General features: G+C 38.8%; 1 protein-coding gene across 5 annotated transcripts in view; it reads right to left on the reverse strand.

Annotated features, from left to right (window-relative positions):
- Nucleotides 1–16,359, reverse strand: part of ACSL4 (acyl-CoA synthetase long chain family member 4) — a 90,388-nt gene that overhangs the window by 15,069 nt on the left and 58,960 nt on the right. For all 5 annotated transcript variants that reach the window (XM_080653819.1, XM_080653820.1, XM_080653817.1 and 2 more), the window contains exons 9-14: nt 16,151–16,222; nt 10,133–10,272; nt 8,920–9,092; nt 6,008–6,082; nt 2,900–3,091; nt 772–886 (exon numbers count right to left, since the gene is read on the reverse strand). In XM_080653819.1, the coding sequence (XP_080509945.1) occupies nt 772–886; nt 2,900–3,091; nt 6,008–6,082; nt 8,920–9,092; nt 10,133–10,272; nt 16,151–16,222 (767 nt within the window). The remainder of the gene's footprint in view (nt 1–771; nt 887–2,899; nt 3,092–6,007; nt 6,083–8,919; nt 9,093–10,132; nt 10,273–16,150; nt 16,223–16,359) is intronic.

Below are 16,359 nucleotides of genomic sequence, written 5' to 3' on the forward strand. Positions count from 1 at the left end.
AAGAGGTCCATTGATGGATGAATGGCTAAACAAAATGTGGTCTCTCTATATACAATGTTATATAATTTAACCTTAAAAGGGAAGGAAATTCTGACACATACTACAATATAGATGAATCTTGCAGACACTATGCTAAGTGAAAGAGGCCAATACTGTATGATTCTATTTATATGTGGTATCTAGAATAGTCAAATTAAAAAAACAACAACCAGAAAGTAGATTGGTAGTGGCCAGGAACTGAGGGGGAGAGGAAAATGGGGATTGTTTAATTGATATAAAGTTTTAGATTTCCAAGATGAAAAGTTCTACAAAATATACTTAACATTGGTGAACTATACACTTAGTAAATGGTTAAGATACTAAATTTTGCTCGTGTTTTTCAGAAATTTTAAAGGAATGAATAAAGCCCATAAAAATAAAACATTAAAATATAAAGAAAATGGTTTAATCTCTCAGGTTTCTTATTTAGAAAATTTTTACTAGCTGTGTTATCTTCTTGGAAAAATTACTTATGCTAAGTTTCATTTATTATGAAACTTAAATGAGTTTTGTGGCATAGTATTTTGCAAGACATAGTAGGGGTTTAATAAATAGTTAAAATGTCTGGATTATCCCAAATAATCTTGAATTCAAGAACGTTCAGAAATATATAACATTCCCCAACTCTGATGAAAGTTTCATGTGTCCCTCATTATTATTATACATAATCAAACTTTTTCCAATTATCCTTTTACTGTAAGTATATGCAACAAACATAACTTTTACAATTACCTTTTGGCAAAAGCACAGATGTTGTCAATAAGTGGACAGTTTTTTAATGCAGCTTCCACTTTCCCAAGAGATACATATTCTCCTGCTTGTAACTTCACCAGATCTTTCTTACGATCTGTAAGTCATGAAGAATGTTAAGTTATCCATAGTCCATTTTATTAAGGTCTGTACAATTATGATTTTTCTTTTAATCTCATTGCTTAATCTTTATTTACAAAGGTACTTCTAAATCTTATTATACATGTCAGTTAAGAAAATGCCTACGTTGCCCTAGCCTGTTTGGCTCAGTGGCTAGAGCATCAGCCTATGGACTGAAGGGTCCTGGGTTCGATTCCAGTCAAGGGCACATGCCCGGGTTGTGGCCTTGATCCCCACTGGGGGCATACGGAGGCAGCTGACCAATGATTCTCTCTCATCATTGATGTTTCTATCTCTCTCTCTCTCCCTCTCCATTCCTCTCTGAAATCAATAAAAATATATTAAAAAAAAGAAATTGCCTACGTAAAATAAAAAAGTACTAGCTAAAATGTTATACACTATATTGAAAGCTTTAATATCTTATAATCTTAAACATTATAACAAAGTTAATAGAAGGAACAGGACTTTGGATCATTACACTTGAATGGTAACTCTGCCAGTTACTAGTTATATGATCCTGGGCATGTCAGTAGACCTTCCCAATCCTCAGTTTTATCAGGGATAATGACGCCTACCTCATACAGGCATGCAGTACAATATATGGCATACAGAACATGGTCAATATATATTAATTACCCATTTTCCCTATGTGACATTATCTTGTTTTAAAATGGTAGGATGTCTGGTACAGGATGACACAGCATGAATAAACATCAGCTTGCCTTATGACCTTCGTGTGAGTGTTGACTTGCCTACCCATAGCCTGGGAACCCAGTCTACATGCCAAAAGAAACATTTGATTCCAGTGTAATTAAGGATCAAGAAAAAGGTGGGGGTATACTGATTCTAGATTGAGCCATATTTCTTAGAAATTTCCCCAACAGATCAAACTTTTAGATAAAAAGTCAAATTTCCCTAAAATTTTTTAACTATACTCATGTCAGATAAGGTTCCAGAGACAGATTTAAATGGATTACTAGAAATATGATTGAGGAAATTTTATGGCTTTAAAAGGACCTGACAAGAACCCTTATCAGCTAGTCAAATTTTTATTTAACTTTTGCCTAATTAAAGTGAATAGCGTCCGGCCAGTGTGACTCAGTAGTTGAGCATCAACACATGAACCAAGAGGTCACTGATTTGATTCCTGGTCAGAGCACATACCCCGGTTGCTGGTCAATACCCCGTAGGGGACATGCAGGAGGCAGCCTATCAATGTTTCTCTCTCATCGATGTTTCTCTCCCTCTCCCTTCTTCTCTCTAAAATCAATAAAAATATATTTAAAAAATAAATTAAGTGAATAGCATAAGGGTCATTTGGCATAGATTTCTGAACTTACAAGTCTATTTTAGCAGGCTCAAAAAGAACAATGCGAAACCAACTGACATTCTCAAAAGAACAGATAAATGTTGAGGATTGACATTATAATTTCCAAAGGTTCAGGGCTAGTTAGAGCCATATAAATGGCAACTAGGGAAACTGTGTCCAGAATGCCTCTTGGGTGAGGAATGAATAGAATAGGGTATGTTACAGTAGATGGTTATAGAGAACCACTTGCCATTGACAAAAAAAACAAAAAAAAAAAAAAAAACACACACACAAAAAAAAACAAAAGAGAAACAAAAAACCTCTTCTGAGCAACTTTTGTTTTCTTATTACCCATCTGCTATTTTCCTGCCCATCCTCCCCATCTCAAATGCTGCTGCTGCTGTTGCTACCACTTACTTAGATGCAGGCACTGCCCTGTTCTAGATATTTGACATATACAAACTCGTTTAATACTAACAAAAGCCATACCAGGTCAGTATACTGTATCTGTAAAATGTCCCTATTTTACAGATGGAGAAGCACAGACATAAATTAAATAACTTTCCCAAAGTTTAAAACAATGGAACCATCAACCTTATCAATGACTTAATCAATATTATCTTTCATATATGCTGAAGTTGCAAAACCTAAAGAAAACCACAAACAAGGAAATACACTGACCGATAATCTGCAAACATCCATCAGGATGGAATTCTCCAATATCACCAGTACAAAACCACCTTTGGCCATTTTCATCCACAGAATAATCCTCTGCCGTCTTCTCTTCATTTTTAAAATATCCCATAGAGATATTCTGTCCACCAATTACGATTTCACCTCTGGGGTTTGGCTTGTCATGAATTGTATAGCCGCCTGGAAGTCATTAAAGCAAATTAGTTATTGTTCTAAAACAAAATGTACTTGCATTACCTTTTTAAATCTTTATTGTTCAAAGTATTACATATGTCTCCCTTTCCCCCCATTGACTTCTTCTAGCATTAATTCTTTTTTTTCTTTTCTTTCTTTATTTTTTCTTTATTGATTAAGGTATTACATGTGTGTCCTTATCCCTCCATTGCGCCCCCAACCCCCCACTCATGCCTCATCCCCCTGGGGTCTGTGTCCATTGGTTAGGCTTACATGTATGCATACAAGTCCTTTGGTTGATCTAGCATTAATTCCTAAAGCTCCTTTGAAAATATTTTCCTGCTGATCAAACTGTACATCACTTTATTGGAGAATATCAGTTTGTATTTATGCAGATTTATGTGACCACAATGGGTGACTGTGATTTCAGGAGTCAATGATAATCACCAGCCACCACCCACCCTAAACCTTCCAATGACCATAAAATTTCACACTTAGAATATCATTAAAGTTTAGGGTTCATAGAGCTCTATTTGTTAAGATAAAATTGTTCCCAAGAAGGGTAACACTGGAAGCTGTTATAAGTAAATTAATAATCTGTTGATAGCAATGCATTTCAAATTTTTCCTAAGGAGATTTTAATCAAAGGGAGCAGGTAGTAAATGCCTACAAAGGCAACAGCGCTAAGTGAGAAAAGGAGGCTATGGGAAACAGGAGATAAAATTTTATTTTCTTCTTTAAAATATATTGTAATTGATTTCAGAGAGGAAAGGAGAGGGAGAAAGAGATAGAAACATTAACGATGAGAGAGAATCATTGATTGGCTGCCTCCTGCATGCCCCCCACTGAGGATCAAGCCCGCAACCCGGGCATGCACCCTTGACTGGAATCTAACCCGGGACCCTTCAGGCCATAGGCTGACGCTCTAGCCACTGAGCCAAACCAGCTAGGGCGAAATTTTATTTTCTTAATTTTGCCCATGACCAGTCATGACTTTAAAAATTAAAACACCAAATTAATTGACCAATAACCATTAAAATAGTTAATCATTATTCATTACCTTTTTATGACTGAATAAGGCTTACTTTAAGGAAAATATACAAAAATCTGAATTTATAAACTGACATGCTAATTAGATTTTATGTCATAAGAAGATTAAAAGCAGTATTCCCTTCAGCTGTTTGATGCTCTTTAAATAGAAAACTATTCAATATTTCAAGAAGACGAAATCCATTGTATGTATAATCTTAATAGGCATTAAGATCATGCCTATTATATAAAGCAAAGTTTCCTTCATAGCAAGGAAAACTCCAAATACATATCCAAAAATGGACCCACTCTCCAAAACTGACATTGCAGCACAATACCAGGAAATCAGAAAATAAAAATTAAAGGCAAAATTCTCCTTATTGAGTTTTACTATATACCTTGTTTCTCTGATTACACTGTCTAATGAATAACCCATCTCATAAAATGATTTTGAAGCTGGTGCTCAATACATACAATAGGTTTATAGTTGTGAGTATGCGAAACAGAGTTTATTATTGTACTAGTGGCCCAATCCATGAATGAAGATTCGTGCAAGAATGGGCCTTCATTCCCCTGGCTGCTGGCACCTCCTTCGCTCTCGCTGGAGCAGCCTTTCCGCTTCAGCCCGGAGCAGCCTTTCTGCCTTCCCACGCTGCCCAGAGGCCCCGAGTGGCTGGGGTGGTGCAGAACGCCTGCGTCATTGCCATGGCGACGATGCAAGCGTCCCGCCCTGTCCCTGGCCCTGTCCCCGGCCACTCAGCGCCTGCATATGCAAATTAACCCACCATCTTTGTTGGGTTAATTTGCATACTCCTGATTGGCTGGTGGGCATCTCAAAGGTACGGTCAATTAGCATGTTACTCTTTTATTAGGTAGATGATTTGTATTATAATTGTAAACCTACTTTTGCCCACCCTATACTATCTGTATTTTCTTCAGATTTTTATTAAAAAATTGGACGGACATTATCATGGGAGAAGGGACTTATTCCCATGATGTAAAATGCTTGGGAATGAAATTGGCTCTTCAATATGGTATTTTTTAAAAAATGGTTATTTGCTTGTAAAGCACCAAAAACAATGCACATAATAAGAAAGCCGCATAGGAGAAACACTGTTAGAAACTTTAAATTTATGGCAGATAAAGCCTATTTATTTTCTTGGGTTTGAACAACCTAAGGGATGTCCTCTAAAGTAACTGATCCTTTACATTCTCAGTTTGTGGCTCCATCCCAAACTGTATATTCTCTTTTAAAATCTTAAGCTTTTTTATTATTCTTCCTTTATCTGGCAAGGCTAGGTTGTTCATTATTTGTTAATTTTGGAGTTTAGGTATATACTTAGTATTTTTTTTTTTACAATTTCATCATAGAAGACACAACATGTTTTCCTTTTGTTGTCAAGTGATTTGTAAAAAAGGATTATCACCAATGTCTGTAAGTGCAGGTTTCCTCTAAGTGTGCTTGCCTTTGCAGTTACGTACAGAAATTCAACTATACAAATAGCTGGACTATTGAGTCTCAACTATGAAAATGTTTGCTGAGATGAGGACCTAAGAAGTTGCGTGCGTGCGCGCGCGCGCGCATGTGGGTGCGTGTGCGTGTTTGTGTGTGATTAGTCACTCAATCTTCTGAAAATGATACACATCTTCCCCTAACTCAGGACTGCCCCACTAAGAATTCTTCCCCTTTACCATCAAGTATTTCCAAAATCATCATGGCTAGATTTGAGAGATTTTCTTTTCCTCTTGGCAACCTACAGATGTTACTGAGAAAAAAGAAAGCATAGGGAATAAGCAACAACAGACTGCCTAACACTTTAAAGAAATCGAAGTCATTAGGCTCACAGTGGTTTGCAGCATAATTAGAATCACTAGCACTTATAAAATTCTTACCTTCCTGCCAGTCTTTTAGCTTAATTTCACAGCAAATAAGAGGGGCTCCAACTCTGCCAGTAGTATAGTCAGTAACTATGAGGGGAAAGCAACAAAGATATTAGTATACCACAGTCCAGACTCACACCAATGTGATAACAGGAATATTAGAGCTAGAGCCAGATTCTGAAAGATGACAAAAGAAGAGAACATAGTGAGAGGAGTACCAACTGTAATCATTTTTCAATATGTCAACTTCATTTCAATAGTGCAATCGATTCCAATGTTGTTACATCATTTTTTATTCTCATGACTACATTTCAGATATCTAAGTACAAAAATCTGATAAAGGAGGAAAGCTGGCTCCACCATTATCTATGTGGATTCTGATAAGACAGATTTTGATTGGAATTTCTTTTCTACCATTCATTGACTGGCTGTGAAATTAGACAAGTTATTTAACCTCTCTAAGTCCCCATTTCCTCATCTATTTCAGATAGAAACATGTGTGAGGATTAAATGAGATTATATGTGGGCAAAAATAAATTGTTCAATAAATGTTAGCTGCTATTATCAAAGATGATGATGATGCTATTATCCTTTTGTAATTTGTGATTATTACTAGCAATATCAAATATTTATTGATAGCCTATTATATACCTAGCAATATATTAAATATTGTGAGGACAACATAAGGATAAGACAACCCTGGCCTCAATGAGCTTACCAACAAACTGCCTGGGAAAAATGCATGTGAAACAATTTAGTGCACATTGAAATACTAAACTACATGGTATTGATGTAGATCACAACAGTGTCTTAGAGACTGGAAAGGTCTATGTAAAATGAAATAGTTGGGGAAGACTTAATTGAAGAGTTGCATACTAGAAGTTGGCTGTGGCCAGCATTTTAAAAAAGGGTAGTCCAAGAAAAGGGAACAGAAAATACAGAGAAGTGGGACCAATAAAGCATGCATGAGAAATGGTGAAAAGATTGGCTTGTCTGGAGAGAAGAGCCAGGTATGTATACATGTGGGGGAAAATGCAAAATAATAATGGGTAGGTACAATGGTGTCAGATTAAAGAGGTCTTGAAAGCTAGGCTCACTAGGTGTGAAGCAGTGTTTGAGGTGGATGATTCTGACTGAAGTATACAGGATGAATCAGAAGTTATACGTATATTACAGTCAGACACAGCCATTGAAAGGATGTTACCTAAGAGCAGTATAAAGTAATAAAAGATTGGATGCTAAAGGTGGCATGTAGGGGAGGGAGTGATCCAGTGAATAAATGGGAAGAAATGATCAAATGTAAATATATTAAAAATAATCAGATGATTTCAAAGCTTGAATGGTTTTAAGGATGGTAACATGACTGTCACAGAGTTTGGGATAATGGCATTTGGACATTGTAACCATTTTTGGACACAGTAAGTTGAAAGCTAAAATGGGATAATCCACAAACAATACTATCTCCATTGTTTCACAACCTGGGGTGATTCTGCTCCTCAGAGGATATTTGGCAATGTTTGAAGATATTTCATTGTCACAACAGGAGGGAGTAAATTACTACTACTATCTAGCCCAGGGGTGGGCAAACTTTTTGACTCGAGGGCCACAATGGGTTCTTAAACTGGACCGGAGGGCCGCAACAAAAGCATGGATGGAGTGTTTGTGTGAACTAATATAAATTCAAAGTAAACATCATTACATAAAAGGGTACGGTCTTTTTTTTTTAATTTCAATAGTTTTATTCATTTCAAACATTTTAACAAGAAGAATGTAAACACTAATTATTATAATTTGAAACTTCAAAAAATGGAGGAATCATAGCACAATAACATACCTTATATTGAAGATGGCAAAGGCAAAATAAAATTGCCTAACAAAGGAAAGGTACAAAAGCCTTTGAAATTAAACTTAAATATAATTAAATAATTTAAAACTAAAACAAATAGAAAAGAACAAAATGTGTAAACAGTAAATTAAACATTTTCTTTAGTGCAACTTCCAAATTATGCCCAGGACGTAGATGTAGATGGCAATGTAGACTGGGTTGAAAGGTTTTTGGTCTTTAAAACATCAACTTCAGTGGGAACAGTGTTGTTGGTCTCCTTTTTAGCTAATGCTCTGATACTGTGCTCTCCAGGGGCGTGTCTCCCTACATCACCACAATAACCTGTCTACTCATTCCCAGGGTGATGTCGGGGGACGCGTCTGCGGGCATTACAAGGAGCCTCTGGAAGATTGAGAGGTTGTTCCTTCTGCTGAATGGGCGGATATAAATCCGCCCACTCAGAAGGAGCTGCAGCCATGTTTCCCAACGTTGCCATGTTAACACTGTTGCTGGTGAAGGAGTGGAGGGGAGAGCAAGAGAACCCTCCGCTCTTTCAGCTCCGCGGGCCGGATAGAACAGCCGAACGGGCCGGATCCGGCCCGCGGGCCGTAGTTTGCCCACGGATGATCTAGCCATTAAACATCCTACAATTCATGGGAGAACCACCAACAATAAATAATTATCTGGTTCAAAATTTCAATAGTGTCTAAGTTGAGAAAACTGCTATAGGCTGTTGAAAATAACAGAAGAAAAAACAAACAAGAAGTCAGGGCAGGAATATAGATTTGAGAGGGAGCAAAAAAAAAAGTGATACTTTATTCCAAGAGTGCAGTTCTCTAAAGAAGAGAAAGAAAAGGTCATAGGACGATGATGACAGAATTTTGAGGACTGACAATGTGGCATAAAATACATATTTACAAGGCTTAAAAATAAGGGTACATATGATACTGAACTAAAAGTTTCTAAAACTAAAACCATGTAAATTTGCACTGAATCCTGATATTATTAACAAGGTATAATATGATCATGGTTTACAAAGGTAGCGCAAATGGGCTTTATGAGCAGTGACTAACAGAATTGCCACGTTAAAAATGCTTACCTTCAGTAACTGTGCCAGCACCACACGATTCTGTCAATCCATAACCCTGACCAACTGGGCAACAGAAGCAGACATTCATGAATCGGTGTGTCTGAGGTGACAATGGTGCTCCACCAGATAGCATCATACGGACATTTCCTCCTAGCAGAGCCTTCACCTTTTTAAATAGTATCCTTAATAAAAGGAGGAATGAATTATCACAGTGCATGTATACATTATTGTTGGAGACATGCTAATTAATAAGCTCTGGGGAAGATTTCTCAACTTTGGTTGAGACATCTAAATTTCAAAACCATGGTGATAATGAGAGGATAACAAAGCAATAAAGAGTAACACCTTGAAAAAATGCCACATTGCCCTAGCCGGTTTGGCTCAGAGAATAGAGCATCAGCCCACTAACTGAAGGGTCCTAGGTTCGATTTTGGTTAAGGGCATGTACCTTGGTTGCAGGCTCCAGCCTGGTCAGGGTGTGTGCAAGAGGCAACCAATCAATGCGTCTCTCTTACCATCAATGTTTCTCTGTCTCTCCCCTTCCCTTCCACTCTCTCTAAAAATCAATGGAAAAATATCTTCAGCTGAGGATTAACAAAGAAAAAAGAAAAAGGAAAAAATGCCACATAGACTCTTAAAATTTTTTTAAGTGCAGTGCTGGGAAATTGCTTTGATGCACAGTAAATGAAAGAAAATAATGATGTCAAAGGAAAAATATTTTAAGTTATCTTTGGAACATTTAGTCATCTATCTTATCTCCCTTCCAATGAAAAATATTTTCCCATCTCCATGCCCCAGCATTGCATTTAAAATAGTTATATTCATAGACTTACTACACTATTTTATGAAAACAATAAATCAGAAACCTTCATGCAGAATAAATCTTGAAAATCATTTTTTTAAGTTAGAAAAGTCAGTGTTTTAAACTCAAATGTCTTGATTCAAAAGTTTATTCTAGTTTTTCTTCATAAGACCAAGTTTTATTATTATATCTCAAATATTTACTCAATTATTAAAAATTGTTAAGTTGCCAAGATCACTGTTCAGGGTCCTCTGCTTGCTGTATCAGCAATGTGACTTAAAAGTAAATTTTAAAAATTCAACCATATTATCATGGTGGAGATGCTCAAATTAAATTAATTTGCCACTTATTTATCTTCTAGATGTAAAAACACAAAAAGATCTAAAGACTCAAAATACAGAGTCTTTAAAATGTACTTACAGATTACAAAGTGGTGCATCATATCCCTTTTTTATCTGTTCCAATTTGTAATCATACCCTATCTTGAACAGGGTTTTCTGAATATAATTCATCTCTTGGACTTTGCTCATAACATTCTTATAAATTCGATCCATGATTTCCTATAAGGTAAGCAAAATATTCAATAATCTGAAAAAATTACATGAACACTGAGATAGTCTTTAGTTGAAGATACCTTATTTATAATATCTTATGTAAATGTCTTTAGTATGATAAATATATTTACTTTATTACATAATTAATTTCACTGACTTGTCTACTATTTCAAAAAAACTAAGGACAAGTATAGGGATCTCTTCAGTTCTATACACTAAATTTTTAAAAAATGATAATTAGATTAAAATATTCATCTCTCACATAAAGGTAATTTTTCAAAATTCTGTTCTTTCAAATATATTCACTTATTTTCAAATAGTGCCCAAACACCGAACTATATTGACTGTAATCCTAATGTTTTTTTTCTTTATTACTACTACCTTATAAATCTTACAGTATGTCATAGAGCTTTACAGTTTCTTAAAATTGTGTCCCTGTAATTTAGGCATTACTATTTCATTTTAATAGAAGCCCAAACAAAAAGGAACAGAACTCATGCTCACAATGCCTTGGAAAATTAAAAATAGGACTAGGTTTCAGATAATATAACTCCCACGCTAATACATACAAAATAAAAAATAAAAAAAAAAGCCCAGACTATTACTAAATGATGTTTTCTGGAAATTACTTAGCACAAATTAACATAATTATTATATAAAGCACACCTATTTATAAATACCTAGTTTTAAATAGTGTAAGTAGCAATTAGTGTAAATTCAGTTGTGCTATATAACTTTATGAATGGCTCTTAATAAAAGAGGGGTCAAAGATAAAAAGCTGTTCACAAATGAGGACAGTAGAACCATCCCTTGTTATTACTCTGAGTGAAATAAGACAGACAAAGACAAATACTGCATAATATCACTTACATGTGGAATCTAACAAAGCAAAACATATAGCAACAGAGCATAGATGGGTGGTTGCCAGGAGCTGGGGGTTGGTGTAAATGGGGAGATGCTGATAAAAGGGTGCAAACTTCCAGATAGAAGATGAGTAAGTTCTGGGAATCTAATGTATAGCACTCTGACTATAGTTAACAAGACTGTATTGTATACTTGACAGTTGCCTGAGGGTAAATCTTAAATGTTCTCACAACACACACACACACAAATGGTTAACGGTGTGAGGTGATGAATGTGTTAACTAATCTTATTGTGGTAATCACCTCAAAATATATACATATATCAAATCATCGTGTTGTGCATGTTAAACTCACATCCTATATAATAAAAGCCTAATAAGCTAGTCAGCCGTTCAACCAATCAAAGCATAATATGCTAATGATATGCTAAGGCCACTCAACCGCTCGCTATGACATGCACTGGCCACCAGGGGGCAGACAGTCGACCGGTCAACCAGTCGCTATGATGTGCACTGGCCACCAGGGGGCAGAGCTTTGACCAGTAGGTTAGCTTGCTGCTGGGGTCCGGCCAATCAGGACTGAGTGAGACGGGCCAGACACACCCTGGAGCCCTCCTACAGTCCCTCGCCAGCTGGCCAACCTCCCGCATCCCTTCCTGGCCCCAATTGTGCATCGGTGGGGTCCTTCAGCCTGACTGGAGCCCTCTCGCAATCCGGGACCTCCCAAGTTTAGCCTCCCAAGACACAGAGCTGGTTTTGGCCCGATCCCGCAGGCCAGGCAGAAGGACCCCACTGGTGCATGATTTCGTGCACCGGGCCTCTAGTATGCTAATGATATACTAAGGCTGCTCAACTGCTCGCTATGACGTGCACTGATCACCAGGGGGAAGACAGTTGAATGGTTGACCAGTCACTATGACGCACACTGACCACCTGGGAGAAGACGCTCCGACTGGTAGGTTAGCTTGCTGCTGGGGTCTGGCTGATCGAGACTGAGATGGGCCAGATACGACCTGGAGCCCTCCCACATTCCCTCCCCAGCTGGCCAATCTCCTGTGTCCCTCCCCGGCCCCGATCGGGCACCGGTGGGGTCCCTCAGCCTGGCCTGCGCCCTCTCACAATCCAGGACCCCTCAGGGGATGTCAGAGAGCTGATTTTGGCCCAATTCCACAGGCCAGGCCAAGGGACCCCACTGGTGCATGAATTCGTGCACCAGGCATCTAGTAATATTATATGTTGATTATAACTCAGTGAAACTGGAGGGTGGGGAGTCTCCTGTGGCATTCAAACATGGTACAATGTTATTTTCTCCACTTCCACAAAAGGAATCACTATTGTATAACTAAAATATTTGTCTAGATCTGTGATTGAGAAATCCCAAAAGTTCTCTAAAAGGGCTGTATCATCCTATAAAAGTTTATGGGATGGCCTGGCTGGGTGGCTCAGTTGGTTGGAGAGTTGTCTGGTACACCAAAAGGTTGTGTGTATGATCCCTGATCGAGGGCATGTATGGGAGGCAACAGATTGATGTTTCTCTCTTCTCTCCCCTCTCCCCTCCTCTCTCTCTTTCTCTCTCTCTCCCTTCCTCTCTGTCTAAAAATCATTAAAAAACAAAACAAAAAAGTAACACCTATCCTTGTGTGAGGGTTTTAAAAAAGTGTATGGGATGTTGAGGTTAAAATACCATGTAGGAGGAGACAGATGTGTGAGAACCACTTGTACTGCTGCTTTCAATACTAGATACCAACCACAGGCACAGAAAGACCTCAATGAGTAAGGAACACACACAACTACAACAAATAGTCAGGATTTATTATTAGCACATTCAGTCACCTTTTTACCTCAACCTAATTACATGATGTTCAATTGAGTCACTGCTTATAAGAAGTAGTGGTTTCCTCTGAATTCTCACAATGTGAATATTACAACATTAAGTGGATCTTTTAAATTGACTCAGGAAAAGAGCAGAAAATACTAGTAAAACCTACCAAAAACAATTCTCAATAAAAGTATTTTTAAAAGCCTATTTATAGATGAGTGTGAGGAGCTAAGGGAACCAACAAGGTTTGGGGAAGCATCAATGGACTAGCAACAGTTATTATCCCTAGGCCTGAAGAAGTATAAGGAAAGAAATATTACTGAAACCTGAATGAGGACTGCAGCCAGGGAAAAGACCTGGTTATAGCCAATGGGAAAGAGAGTGGTCAATGCATGCCTTGGACTCCCAAAATTGCAGCCCAACAGGGAAGGAGAAAAGATAGTAAACATGCCTTTCCCTGTCTTACACTTCCTACCCTCTGATCTCTCATGAGTGCCAACAATTGGCTGAACCCAAAAAGAAATCAGAAGGCAGGCAAGCCCTGGTAATTCATTCACAGAATTTAGCCTCCGAAGACACGAAGTAAAGAAGAATGGACAATGGACAAATGGAAAATACACAGGATATCAGTTAACTCTTGTCTATTCTTCAAGCTTAAATTCCGACATTACTTCCTAGATTTCCCAGCCATTCCCATTCCCTATGTTCTCTGATAGGGTTTACTAGGGACTCGTATACTTTGGAAAATAAAACTAACTTACTATTTCCCAAAACAAAACAACAAAAACAATCCTGAATGCACAGCCATAGTGGTTAAGAAGACTCTGGGATCAGACTGGTAGAGTTCAAACTTCAACTCAACCACTATGTGGTATATAACCTTAGGCAAGTATTTTTCTTTACAAAATGTGGATAGCGAGATCTACCTAGCAGAGTCTTAGGGAGAATTAAGTGAGATAATCCTATCTAATAAGAGAGTAATATGCAAATTGACTATACCTCCACTACACCCATAAGCCATGCCCACCAGCCAATCAGGAGGGTGTATGCAAATTAACCCAACCAAGATGGCTGCGGCCACAGAGCAAGCAGGAGGCTTGGGTTTCCCTGGCAATGGAGGAAGCCAAGCTTCCCGCACACCCTGGCCGGCCGTGGACTCTACTCAAGGCTACAAAGTTTCAATTATAGAAAATAAATCCCAACAAAAATGTCTGTTGCCACTGAGCGAGCAGGAGGCTTGGGTTTTCCTGGCGATGGAGGAAGCCAAGCTTTCCGCCTGCCCTGGCCTGCCCTAGCCTCGGCTCAAGGCTAAAAAGTTTCAATTGTAGAAGATAAATAAATCCCAGATACCAGGGCCTCCGCTTGGGTCACCGGGGGGCATGGCCAGCCTGCAAACCACCACAGGCCCCTTGTCCAGGTCACCCATGCCCCAAGGGAACCTCCACCCTCATCTGGGACACCCTTCAGGGCAAACCAGCTGGCCCCCACCCGTGCACCAGGCCTCTATCCTATCTAATAAAAGAGTAATATGCAAATTGACCATCACTCCAACACACAAGATGGCTGCCCCCATGTGGTCAAAGATCCTGCCCCCATGTGGACACAAAATGGCTGCCACAAGATGGCCAGCAGGGGAGGGACCAGGTCTGCAAGGGAGGGCAGTTGTGGGCAATCAAGCCTGCAGGCGAGGGCAGTTGGGAGGGACCAGGCCTGCAAGCGAGGGCAGTTGGGGGAGATCAAGCCTGCAGGGGAGGGCAGTTAGGGGTGACCAGGCCAGTAGAGGAGGGAAGTTGGGGGCGACTGGGCCTGCAGGGAAGGGTAGTTGTGGGGGACCTAGGCCTGCAGGGGAGAGCAGTTGGGGGGGACCAGGCCTGCAGGGGAGGGTAGTTGGGAGGACCAGGCCTGCAGGGGAGAGCAGTTAGGGGTGACCAGGCCTGCAGGGGAGGGCAATTAGGGGCAATCGTGCTGGCAGGGGAGCAGTTAGGCATCAATCAGGCTGGCAGGGGAGTGGTTAGGTGGTGATCAGGCTGGCAGGCAGAAGCAGTTAGGGGCAATCAGGAAGGCAGGCAGGCAAGCAATTGGGAACCAGCAGTCCTGGATTGTGAGAGGGATGTCCGACTGCCCGTTTAGGGATCAGGCCTAAACGGGCAGTCAGACATCCCTCGAGGGGTCTCAGATTGGAGAGGGTGCAGGCTGGGCTGAGGGACACACCCCCCCCCATGCACAAATTTCATGCACCAGGCCTCTAGTCTATGTAGATAAAGCACTTACCACAGTACCTTGAACATAGTTAAGTACTACCCTACCTATTATCAGGAACATTTTAGTTTGTATTCTACAAACTAAATTCTACAGCACCTCTAGATAAAAAGGCAAACGCTACTCTGATTTATCCTAATTCTTTGGTTATTTGGTAATTTCATAATTAGAAGCTAAAAAAACCCAAAGTATCTTCCATCTCTAATTCTTAGAAAAACTTATTTCATTATCTAATCTTAGACTTTCCATGTGCAAAGGCAATTCTGTGAAAGATATTGAAATAAGATTTAAAGTCTGATCATAATACAAGCAGTAGTAATACCCATCCATCCCCACTGGAGTTTCTAAAGCCTAAAAGCAGTAGAATGTGTTCGATTATACCAACATTGCATTAAATATTTCAGAATTTGTCATTATAAGGCTCTTATTTGTATAATAGGTGATATTTCACATAGGATTTTGAATAAGGAGAATTAAACTTTTTTCTTTGAGAGCTCTCAAATGACAGCTTTCTAGGTCATCACAGGGTCAAGAGGCCTTGATTCTAGACTAGGCTCTGTCACTAACCAGCTCCGTAACTTTGGATATGCTGCCTCCATTCTCTGGGATGGCCTAGTTTTCTCCATTTTTTAAATTAAGTGATTAAACAAAATGATCTTTAGAGCATATTCTACCTTTAAAGTATTATGACCAATCCTCAGTCTAAGTAATTTGACCTTGGTCATTTTCAGTACCTAATTTTCAAGTATTAGCGAACACTACCATCTATACATTTCAGAAGTTTGCCAATTCATCTTTCCCAATACTTAGCTAAGGTTTGAAGGAACATATTTGCCATAATATACACAAGAAAAATTATCTCAAAATGCACACAAATACCTAAGAATGTTATTTTTAAAAATCCAAGTTGCAAGCAACAAATGCCATTTATACTCTGCACTTACCGGAACAGCTGCCATGAGTGTAGGCTTCAGTACAGTACAGTCTCCTTTACTTCCTTTTTTAATTTTGCTGGACTACATTAAAGAATAAGTAAATAGGATTAGGGCAACTAACCTTAGTAAAAAATGTTATAATTCAAGTGTTAGCAATAACAAAGGCAGAAATTTATACATGGAATATGATCTTCTACTGCTCTGTGAGTTATTGGTTA

Source organism: Plecotus auritus (assembly GCF_963455305.1).
Source record: "Plecotus auritus genome assembly, chromosome: X".
NCBI classification, from domain to species: Eukaryota; Metazoa; Chordata; class Mammalia; order Chiroptera; family Vespertilionidae; genus Plecotus; species Plecotus auritus.